The 12,486-nt window shown below is 33.4% G+C and overlaps 1 protein-coding gene across 1 annotated transcript; it reads left to right on the plus strand.

The window, feature by feature from the left end:
• The first annotated feature begins 1,158 nt into the window (after positions 1 to 1,158).
• On the plus strand, positions 1,159 to 12,234 carry LOC136041900 (uncharacterized). Its single transcript, XM_065726695.1, has 4 exons — positions 1,159 to 1,221; positions 2,617 to 3,238; positions 5,374 to 5,554; positions 11,983 to 12,234. The coding sequence occupies exons 1-4, from the start codon at positions 1,201 to 1,203 to the stop codon at positions 12,137 to 12,139; spliced, it is 981 nt and encodes a 326-aa protein (XP_065582767.1). The 5' UTR covers positions 1,159 to 1,200; the 3' UTR covers positions 12,140 to 12,234.
• The last annotated feature ends 252 nt before the right edge of the window (positions 12,235 to 12,486 follow it).

Genomic DNA, 12,486 nt, shown 5'->3' on the forward strand with positions numbered 1-12,486 from the left:
TCTAGAGAATTGGAGGGCAACTAGTATTCCTCCCACGCCTGTTTACCCCAATGACATATGTCAAAAATTTCTAAACATCCATTCTTTTTAATATAGTCGAAAGGCTCAGTGATTGTACCCCTGGGGATGACATGATGACCCCCGGAGTCCCTGGGGAAAGCGCTATAATTTATGCAATCAGCCCATTGTTTACATATAGTATTTGTTATTAGCAAATATACGAAATTTTGCTGAGGAATTTTCTGTCGGGGTAGGGGGATTTTCTGCTTGGAAAATTTTAAGTTGAGGAGAAAGTTTTGGGTGAGGGATTTTCAGGGGGAACTTTGCATGAAGGGGTTAGCCTGGCATGGTTTGAAAACCATAAAAGATTAAATAAAAAAAATTATCTTTCAACTGAAGGTAAGAAACAATATTATAACTTAGAATGAACATAAATTATTCGACACATCACGGGGCTGCCTCAATTCCGCAGCCCTCGCTCTTTCCGCTAAAGTTTGACTTTTGTCATAATTCCTTGAGAAAGACTGCTCAAACAAAAGGACCTTTGAATTTGAATGAGAAGTATTTTAAAATACTCTAAGGCTTTTGCATAAAGTTTGGGAATTGGAAGGGGTAGCCTCCCTCATGCACAGAATAATTTTGTTCGTTCCCATTTTTATGTTGATCCTTATTTTCATTAGAATTTTTTTATTATTATTTAATACATACAAAGTCTAAAGTTGTATTCGCTTTTTTAAGTTTATATCAAAAACTAATTCAGGCTCTACAAAAGAATAAATAAGAAATCAAGGTAGTGTTGGCCAAATATTTAGTACGATTCACTGAATAAACTAAATAATTATAGAGTGTCAAGTATTGAACATATTTAAAACGTTTGAACGTGTTTAATGAAAATCATATTAAATCCTTCTTGAAGCCTAGTAATTTGCAGAGCCGTTTAGTTTATTATCCCTTATTAAAAAATAGGGTCTTTTGAACCACCACGAAGTAAATAAACATTATCGCACAAGCAATAGTTTACTGTTTAGAAAGGCATTGCAGGTATTTCGGTAAGTTTGTTCAATACAATTTTTAATTACGAAAGAACTACTTACTATAAACTAATGCTCAAAGGTTATTAGTTTGACTGTCAAGGTTATTGCCCCACCCTTTGAAGCTCTTGCACGTTCGAAATGGTAGTCTTTAGTAAGGTTTGTTAACATGGTGGCAAGGAAAATTTTGGTAAAGTTCTAAGATACTATATACTATATCTATTTTATATATGTTTTTAATTCTTTTATAGATTCATTGAACCCAACTATTTGTTCTGGAAAGTCTTTCTCTTAGTTGACAAGGCTTCATAGCAAATGGTGATTCTCTTATTTAGGTTCTATCATTGTTGGTGGATAATGGGTTGCTTGTTTTCTTGTTTTGTTCGTTATCATGAGTGATTGAGCACATCAAAAATACAGTTTTCTTCCAGTTGATTGTTTTGATTTAAAGCTATTGCTCAAGATGCAATCGAGGGGCATCCGCTTTTTTAAATTACCTACACCAGGCAGCGCGTGCTAAGTATATCGGAAATGTACCAAGCGTGGCAGAAACTGTGGCAATTGTGGTGAAACTTTGCAAGAAATGTGGTATTCTGAGATCTACACAAGTGGTGAAAGATGAGTCCCCACTTGGATATAACCATCTAAATTATGCGAACAGAATTTTATTAAATATACTTTTGTCAAAGCCTTGGGTGCTTCTTTTGCTGTTATTAAAGTAGAAATAAATATCAAATGAATTAAAGAGAGATGTCAAAACTTAAAACATCCTGAATATAAGGGTTGATAGTCTTGTCTCAGCCTTCCTCTATTTGTGCTAAATTTGAACTAGTGCTGACAGTGACAAGAAGCCTTATAGAGTGAAACAGAAAAGTTGGCAGGATTAAAAGTGCTTTTTCTTTTTTTTTTTTGTCAATTAGCTTTCAAAACATTTGACCCAGAAATATTATTGTTTAAAACAAATAAATCTATAATAACAACAATTATTAATATTAATATTAATTAATGCTAATATGTCGTTAATGGTAGGGTTAACTATTAAAATTAATAGCATGAAACAATAAAAGCCATAAATTGTTTTCCACTAAAAGGACAAGCTCTGCTTCTTGTATGGATTTTTTAATATGATGTAAAATGGACTTTGATAAACGATTTCAATGCAACATTCTCATGGCATTCCGCATTTAATAAAATAACGAAAATTAAACGAACCTTGGTTATTTATATTATTTACTTCATACTCTTAACGTACAAACATTTGATTCTCAAATAATTATCATAACTCATATTATTTTGCGATAAAATAAAATTAGCGCAATAAAGATTATTTTTTTAAGCAAAATTGGCCCTCCCTCCTATGATTTGAATATGTAGCTCCAAAATACTTGCCCCTAGAAGTGTCCATGCCCTAAATCTGGCGCTGATAATGCTGCAATAATATATATATATATATATATATATATATATATATATATATATATATATATATATATATATATATATATATATATATATATATATATATAGAATGTCATGAGCCAAAATAGTGGAGAAACAGATTCTTACTTTTATATTTTGTTTCCAGGTACAGGGCCTCATATTCCAAAAAGTGTTAATATCTTTATCAATTGCTTTCAATGGCAATCAGCAAACTTCATATTATCCTACTCCAAGAGTTGTTGAGGAATTTGACTATAGACTTACAGGAGTACGATCTACATATTTAGATGATATAAGAGACTCGAGATTAATTGGCGAGCGTCCAACATACCCTGAAAGATACTACCCTCCCTGCTCTATATCACCAGAGCTGTGTAATAGACTCCATGAAAAACCTAACCGATATAGAAATAGGTTTCAAAGCTACATTAACTATGCGAGGGACCGACCATATGGACAACAAAATACACAGGTAACAGAACATGCTAGTGAAACAACAAACACTAGTATTTCAGAGCGAAGCACGGGAAATGATGCTTCTATTAGCAAAGAACGAGACTCCCTTTACAGCTCAAGTCTCTTGGAGAATCTTCTTTCTGGCGGGAAAATAAAAAAGGAATCGAAAAATAGAATAGAATTAGGAGCCACTAATAGCACTCAGTTGTCAGAAAGTGCAAAGAAGCTTCTTGAATTTGGCTCTATTCCAGCTTCAGTTCCCATTACTACTTCTGATGTTGCCAATTTGTCAGATCGTCTTACATCTACTGGTAAGCTTTTACATCTTAACTATCCTCTCAAGGACAATAAACCTAATTCAAGTGTTTTCATGGAAATTTGCCAAACTCATATAATACAGAAAATCACATTGACCAAAAACTATTACAATAAAACCGTTGCTAAAACCAGGGGTCAACCGTAAGTTCTCTAATAAAGAAAAATGTCACCAGGAATATCAGTCCGTCCAAAACTTGATTTTTGAAAGCAAATTACCCGCTAAAGAAATACTAAGCACATTATTAATTACCGGTAAATCTAATAGATATGATGTTTTTCAAGATTTTTTTCAAAATCTTATGAATACTAATTTGTATTGGCCACGGTTATCCAAAACATAAGATTCGTTAGCTTTTATTTTTTACAAAATCTAAGTTGTCCCAAATGTTGTTGTGCACTTTTGTAGAATGGATATCTACATTCATACATTCAATCACCTTGAGGAGATGATTCTAATATGGCCTTTAAAGAACGTACTTTCATAAAAAGAACAGAATATATTGCCACAATTATAGTAGCGACCTGAGAATACTGGTGGCGCTTTCTAACTAGGTAGTTTCTTAGAGTATTTAATTTTAATTACTTTTTTAAAGTTTCAATTTTTTAATTTCAGTTTTAAGTTTTAATCTTTTTCTCTTTGAGTTTTAATCTTCTATGTTAATTCATATGGTATACAATAGTTTGTTTTTTTTACCTTAAGATTCATTTTTAGATTGGATTAGTCGAAGGCAGAATCAGACTCGAAAGCAGGTTCAAGCTTCTCAAAATTAGCCCAGAAATTGTTTGAGAAACAAGAACTCTTACGATTTAAAAGAAAGTATCATCATAAATCTTTGAAATACTTCCAAAATAGCCCTTTTTAGTTATTTTATTCTTGACTAATTAACTCAGTTATTTTATTCTTAATTAGTTTTAACAAATCACAATATATTTTGGAATTACTGTGGTAAAATATAATCTTATCTACTTTACTTTAGATTGTATCAAACACCTCCTGGTAACAACCTGTAAGTTAGAAGTGACTCGTTAATTGGTTGGAACAGATGTCAGTGACGTGACTCTGTTAGCCTAGCCAGAGTCGACCCAGATTTAAATTGGTATTAAACCAAAAAAAAAACAAGTTTTTTAAATGAAAGTAAGGAGCGACATTAAAACTTAAAACGAACAGAAATTACTCCGTATATGAAATGGGCTTTTCCTTCTCAACGCCCCGCTCTTTACGCTAAAGTTTGACTCTTTCTCTTAACTCTACATTTTAAAACAGGTAAAAACAGAGATGGAGATAGTGAGACGACGTATCATTGAGCTTTGCCTGAAAATTTCTTAGAGGGGGGGGGGGTGCAAGTGCTATTAGGAGTCTTGTTTTCAGCAATTTTAAATGGTAACATTTTTCTTTTCCTATTTCTATGCAATGTTTCAATTTAAGAAAACAGATATACACAATGTATACATCCCGTACTGAGTAGGTCGCAATGTCTTCAACTGTACAGAAGATCCAAAGTAACGCAAAATTTCCATTGATATGAACGATAATACTCCTTACCCTCCATGCAATATTCTGTAGTAAAAATAATAATAAGGATTTCTCGACAAAACTACTGTTCATCGTAAATTTTGGCCAACAATTTTAATTTTCTCAATGTAGGCCTATTAGTTGCAATCCAATATTTCGATTCTTAAGCAGAAAAACTGGAAAAGCTGAACATTACTAATCCATTTACAACCACTGATATACAAAATTTATTAGCAAGGAATTGCAGGCTTTTAGGGCCACTATTGTACATCATGTTTTGATTGGGTCCGGGCATGATTTGAAAAATGATAAGAAACTAAATTAAAGAATGTAATATATTCAACTGAAAGAGAGGGGTAAAATTGAAACTTAAATCGAACAGAAATTATTCCATTAATGAGTGGTGCTCACTCCTCCTTAAATCCTTGCTCTTTGCAAGAGTTTTTCTTTTCTGCTTGCTCTTTACTCGTTCTTTTCTCGAATTTTAAGAATGAGTTGATCTTTTTGAGGAACCGATCGAAACTTTGTTTGCGCCTAATTTGACGAGTTAGCTAATGTACTTTAATGTCCAATTCCAGGGCTTACACATTGTTATTCGTTTATATTTATCTACAGGTGTTCCAGTCAGTCCAGCCTTAACAGTACTTCAAGAACTAAAATCATTAGATATTGGAAATGATTCTTTCATTGACACTGATGAAAGTGAAGAAACTGTTGATTCAGAAGAAGATGGTTTTACTGTTGGAGACCCAGGCGATTTTCTATCTTCCATTCGGTTTCGGCCGGTTAAATTTAGGTATAATTTGGTTTATATAAACACCTAATAATTTGATATAATAATAATTTCAGCCTTAGTTATGACGCTGTGAGTAAACATAGATTTTTTTTTGTCCCCCAATTGAAAATAATGGAAAAATGATTTTTATATTTTTTTTAAATAGCTCTGTCAAGTCTTAGAAAAAGAGGAACCTATAAATCATGCAGAACCTCGGAACAATGACCTAAATTCACTTATCTTACATGGGAAACAGAACAGCTTCTCTGTTTCGCTTCTGTAATTTGAAGGCTTAGGTTTGATATTTATGTCTGTTAATCCAAATACGCACCAAACAACGTAAAACTAATTAAAATATTATATACCGATAGATAAACACTACGGTACCATATTCACTTGTTTTTTTTTTGTTTTTGTTTTTTTTTATCACTAAAACATTACAAACACTAACGAGACCACAATCGTTATCTTTTTCTTCTTCAGTAGTTCTCTTCATGGGTAGTCTTTCTCTTTCTCTTCTTCAGAAGCAGGATCCTTGAACTTTTATGACATATTTGCTATTTTCGTATAATTTTAGTAATATGTTAGTGGTTTTTGTGCGATCCATGTAGCTTAATGACGTTCAACTCAACACTTTTGGTCCAAAACTCTTTCAACTCATACCAATTCAATTCTGCCTCATTCAACTTATCTTTATTCAATTTTACTCCACAGGAATCCATGCCCTTTTCTTAACGACTGTCTTTCAACTCAACTCAATACAACTAAACTCTGTTTAATTCAACTTCATCCAACTCAACCCCTTTCACCCCAGCCTCATTCATAGCAAACCCATTTAACTCTACCTCTTTCACGTCAGTCCTTATTCTACTCAACACCCTTTCAACTCACGCCTCGTCTAACACAGGTCCAAGTAACCTAACACCCATTCAACTCTACCTCTTCCGACTATACTCTGTGTAACAAAATTCCTTGCTGGTGAACCATATTTCGCTGAATGTCGTAAAAAGCAAGCTCATTCATCTCGCAATAATATTTTACAAGTTTTGACACTTTAATTAACTCATATTTGACGATAGAATATCCATCTAAGACCGATTTGTCTATGGAGACTGATTTTGTCAAGTATCCAACTCTACGGAAAAATACTTTTTGTATCCGATCATCTTAAAACTTATACCCCAAGTCCCTTGACATAGCATAGGATAAGAAACACTAAAATGAAATAAATAAGGAACAAAGAAGTCTCATTTAAGATTTTAGGTCAAACATTGATGACTTGATAAATATAGCTGAGTTCAATCAGATTTGAGTTAAGTTGGATTGAACTGAATGAGGGTTTAGTTAAAATGATTTATAATAAATAGAGCTTAAGTCACGTTCGAATTGAGTTAAAGAAGGTTGAGTCAAAGGGGGGATTAATTGACTGGGGTTGATTTGAAGAGAGATGAGTCGAATGGGGTCGAGTTAGATGAAGCTGAGTTGAATCGAGCTGAGTTACAATAAAAATCTTGAAACTTCTTTCTTTAAGTAGCAGTCTTTTAAGGACAATTTTAAAGATATGAAAATCTTATGAATATTTAATGATTTTGGGATTTAAAGTCAACGGCTGCAGTTTCTTTCGGGCAACCTTGTGCACTAAAATTTCTTTCATGCTAGAGACTTCATTTTGAAAAACGCCCCAAAAAACCGCTAATATTATGAAAAACAGTTGAAGCTATAACAGCAGTCTAAAATGTATTAATTTTTATAGGCCCAAGCACCAGTCGCCTCCTCCATCCTCCATTTTGGGTGTTAGGAATCCCACGTTCACAAAAATAACTATTGATGTTAAACAGTTTTAGTGAATATTCGTGCCAGCATGATCCGCTAAGATTATTTTTAGCCGTCTTATTGTTGATTTTGTTAGGTTTCTAGTTCATTTTCATCGTTGTGAGTGATTCTTTCAACAAAAAAACCTCTTCAAACGCCAAAATAGTTATGATTATAGGCTTTATATTATGAACAAACCCTTCGTATACACGCATAAGAGCTTTAGCGGCCTTTTGTAAGGAACGAAAGGTTCAGCGAAGCCTTTTTGAGTGCACCTGTATTTTTGTCAGGGAAAAAACTTGGGTCTTCTGCTGTTGAAAATGAAGCCTAAAGCAAGCATGAATTTTTCTACCGCAAAATGGTATTAACATTTGAATAAAAATGTCACTTCCAAAGTGTTTGCAGCTTATAGCAAGCAGTATGGAGAACTTGTAAGAGCATAAAATGGCGGTAGTGTCGAGAAGAAAAATTACCAACATCATTTATGTTTAGATGACCTTGTTAGACCCGGAACCGCTGTATACGTGACTTATCTAGTAGCCGACTTTAGAGCACAGGGACGTGAAAAGAAAGTAGACTTTGTTTTCGGTAGGCCTACTAGCTGAAAATTAAATTCCTTGTTTAAACTTCCAAGATTTTCACAAGCGAACCTAGGCCTGATTTTTGAGACGTGATTTTAATTTAAGGTCATTCTTGAAAATGAGACATGCTGATTAATTATTACTCAGAGGGATATTTCGGATTTAATGCTGTTGCATTGTAGATTAATCATGTAAAACGTAAAATTTCGAAATGAAATTTTGATTTTCTAGTCAAGATGACGGGAAGTTCTCAAGCCCTGTTTACCACCTCTGTTGAAAACTGAATAAGGCTCCAATGAAATAAAATTTGAACTTTCTAGCTTGAATAGTTAAGGTCGCTATTTAACAGCTAGAGCAACTTTTCAAAAAGATCGTGATAAAAAAAACTGTAATTACAGATCGACTCTGCTCAAAAGTAACTGAAACACTAAAATTATAATTTTAATATCAATAGATATATCAAAAGTAGTGACTTTTTATGCCGATTTCAAATATACAAAAATTCATTAAACTTAGTCTTACCCATCAAAGGATACGACCCTGATAAAATTGGTCTTGCTTTCGAATAAGTGAGAAAACCCCTCACAAATTGAAGAAATCTGAATAAAAATAGTACCATTGAATTCAGCGTATCAGAAAACATTACTGTAGAGGTTTCAAGCTCCCGTCTCCAAAAAATGCACACTTTTGTTTTTTTTTGGCAGAACAAAGGTCATGGATCAGTGTTTATTTGTTTGTTTGCGTTTTCTTTCCCTGGTATGATCGTATCGATCCAGTGGTCTTAGAGTATCAGGAGAGGGTTCATTCTAGTAAAAATTAAAATTTCTAGTGCGCTTTTTAAGTGGATGAGACGGCAGCGACCCCCCTCCTTCCCACACCCTTTTTTCCCAAGACTCATCCGATCAAAATTTTGAGATATCCGTTTTGTTCAGCACAGTAGAAAAGTCCAATAACTTTGCCTTTAGAGATATTTGAACTTCCCACAGCCCTTGAGGGAATGGTTGTAAGTTGCAACATTTTCCAATAGTTTACGTGTGGTATTTGTTATTGGAAAGTACACGGATATTTTTTGTGAGGATGGAGGATTTTCTGATTCCGGGGGGAGTTTTCCCTAAGGAGGCAAGTTCCCTGGGCTAAGCTTTCCAGAGAAAATTTTAAACTTGGGAATTTTCCATGATTTATACTCGAAAATCTTTTAGTTTGTCGAATTTTCACATTTTCTGATGTCCTAGTATTTCCTGTTATCTGACTTGGAAATGGTCCTAAAATGATTTTTTTTTGTATCAAGGTCATTTCTAATGTATTTTTAATTTTTATATGCATTACGAAAAGCCTTTTTTTGAATTAGAAAAATTATTTTTCATTTTTATTTGTTTTCTTATTAGTTTGTTTTCTTATCTTCTCGTTTTCTTATGAAACTCATGTTTTGTCACGTAATACCTTTAGAACTGTAGCTACAAAAACGTTTAAAAATGTAGGAGAGTGTATATTTGAATTGATTTTTATTTGACTGTAACATAATTGAAATCTTTTTAACTCTTTCTGAAAGAATCTATAAACGACAATATTGGCTAATCAGAAAAAGAAATTGTAACATAATAATGTGCTATTAGTTTCAAAAAACAGATAAACTATTTTGATCATGTTTAAAATCTTTCCGATAAATTGCAAACGCGTTGCCCACAGCGCCTTGCCTAGTCTCATTAAAAAAAAAGAATCCAACAAAACACAACAACAACAACAACAACAAAACAAGAAATAGAACGTATATTAACCTGTTATAAATTACTCACCTTTCCGTTCTGTATGGTCGACACAAAAGTTTTATTGAGGAAAGTCATTGTATTGTACTTGACGAGGCCTCTGTTTTGTTGAAATACATTAAATGGAAGGGTTTAAATATTCAAAAATATGAAGATATATTGGAGGCAGGCTTCCACCCTCCAGATGTAAGGGTACTGTGACTACTTCCATATTTTCTAAAATTTATTTGGCTGACATCTTAAAGTGTTGATTGCCTTTATATTCCTGACCCCTGGCCATGTCCTTGATCCTATATACAGTCTATTAACATCTGCAACTTACTCAACATTATGCTTGGATCCATATAGCTAAAACATTCAGAAATTAAATAAAAAAAAACTAATTTTTTTAGCTGAAACTAAGGAGCGACATTAAAACTTAAAACGAACAGAAATTACTCCGTATATGAAATGGGTTGTCCCCTCCGCAATCCCTCGCTCTTTACGCCAAAGCTTTTAATTGTTTTAAAAAGTAGAATTGTGGCAAAGAGTCAAACTTCAGCGTAAAGAGCGAGGGATTGCGGAGGGGACAACCCATTTCATATACGGAGTAATTTCTGTTCGTTTTAAGTTTTAATGTCGCTCCTTACTTTCAGCTAAAAAAATTAGTTTTTTTTTTATTTAATTTCTGAATGTTTTTGAATTAATGCATGTTTGGTTTTGGCTTTCCGCAATAAATTATTAAAATGAAACTTGTATATTAATTCTTTTTTTGGCTAAATGGCTTTCTCCTAGTTTTGATCAGACGATTTTGAGAAATAAGGGGTGGAGAAGGAGGCCTAGTTGCCCTCCGATTTTTCGGTTACTTAAAAAGGCAACTAGAACTTTTAATTTTTAATGAACGTTTTTATTAGAAAAAATACACGTAACTTAAGAATTAACTTACGTAACAAACTTTCATAACCTTATATTTTTATTATGTATACGAGGGGGTTTGTACCCTCGTTAATACCTCGCTCTTTACACTAAATCGTAAGTTTTGTCCCAATTCTTTAAGAATGACCCCTGAATCAGAAAGGCCGTAGAATAAATAGTTGAAATTACTAAAAATACTTTAGCATAAAGAGCAAGGTATTTATCTCCTCCTAAATACCTCGCTCTTTATGCTAAAGTATTTTTAGAACCCCTCATATGCGTAATTATCTCTGGTCGTTTTAAGTTTCAATGCTACTTCTTCCTTTCATTTGAAAAAACATTTTCATGTTTATTTTTCATTGTTTTCTTATAGTAATGCTAGAGAACCCTGTGCCCTTTTCATTGAATTTTTCTTCCCCCATGACAGATTCCTCCAAGGAAAGATCCTCCAACATAGCCCAATCTCCTCAGCCTCACCCCCAAACAAAATAAAATCCCCCTGAAAACGTCTGTACACTTCCCAATAACCATTACTATATGTAAACACTGGTCGAAGTTTGTAACTTGCAGCCCCTCCCCCAGGGATTGTGGGGGAGTAAGTCATCCCCAAAGACATAGTTATTATGGTTTTCGACTATGCTGAACAAAATGGCTATCTCAAAATTTTGATCCGTTGACTTTCGAAAAAAAATGAGCGTGGGAGGGGGCCTAGATGCCCTCCAATTTTTTTGGTCACTTAAAAAGGGCACTAGAACTTTTCATTTCCGTTAGAATGAGCCCTCTTGCGACATTCTAGGACCACTTGGTCGATACGATGACCCCTGGGGAAAAGAAAAAAAAAGAAAAAAAACAAACAAATAAACACGCACCCGTGATTTGTCTTCTGGCAAAAAATACAAAATTCCACATTTTTGTAGATAGGAGCTTGAAACTTCTATAGTAGGGTTCTCTAATACGCTGAATCTGATGGTGTCATTTTCGTTAAGATCCTACGACTTTTAGGGGGTGTTTCTCCCTATTTTCTTAAATAATGCAAATTTTCTCAGGCTCGTAACTTTTGATGGGTAAGACTAAACTTGATGAAACTTATATATTTAAAATCAGCATTAAAATGCGATTCTTTTGATGTAGCTATTGATATCAAAATTAAATTTTTTAGAGTTTTGGTTACTATTGAGCCGGGTCGCTCCTTACTACAGTTCGTTACCACGAACTGTTTGAACATTCTATTCAGACCATTTTATCTCAATTATGATTACAAGCATACTGTAATAGCCGCTAAAACTAGAGGCTGATTAGCTTCTTTTTTTTCTAGCCAGATAAACCTAGAGTTCAAAATGAACGATTTTGACTGATTAGATTGACTGTTGTTGCATGAATATATCTGTATTTTTTATAGACCTTTTCACGTATTGGAAATATATGATCATCCTATTCAAGCGTATCCACGCCTTGCGAAGCCGGTGAGGGCTGATTCCATCATCTCCCTTTTAAAGAACAATTTTGCCGAAGTGGTTGAAGAATTACAAAATGAAGACACCGAAACAGGCTTATAAGGCTTTTAATTGCATAAATTGTGTTTTTTAATATTTTGAAGTAGTTCATCATTATTATCTTTTCTATTTTCATTAAATATAGTTCAGTACTGTAAGCATTTTGACATGTTAAAAATTTCATATGATTTTTAATTTACCCTGACATAAAGAACAATTAAAAATCACAGAAAAAAGAAGACAAGGGTTTCAATGTACAAAATGTAAGGTTAAGTGAGGATTTTTTTTTTATTTCTTTTAATGATGATACACAAAGGATTTTTTTTCCTCCTTTTCTATGAATCTGAAAAGAAAGTCCCCTATGAGAGCCACTAAGCTTTGTAGAGTGAAATAATCTATTGTTACAATTT

This window comes from Artemia franciscana, unplaced genomic scaffold (assembly GCF_032884065.1).
Source record: "Artemia franciscana unplaced genomic scaffold, ASM3288406v1 PGA_scaffold_49, whole genome shotgun sequence".
NCBI classification, from domain to species: domain Eukaryota; kingdom Metazoa; phylum Arthropoda; class Branchiopoda; order Anostraca; family Artemiidae; genus Artemia; species Artemia franciscana.

Coding starts and splice junctions, on each gene's coding strand:
- LOC136041900 (XM_065726695.1), top strand. CDS start 1,201: ATGGTGGCAAGGAAAATTTTG. Junction 3,239..5,373: donor AGATCGTCTTACATCTACTG/GTAAGCTTTTAC, acceptor ATTTATCTACAG/GTGTTCCAGTCAGTCCAGCC. Junction 5,555..11,982: donor TTTCGGCCGGTTAAATTTAG/GTATAATTTGGT, acceptor TATTTTTTATAG/ACCTTTTCACGTATTGGAAA.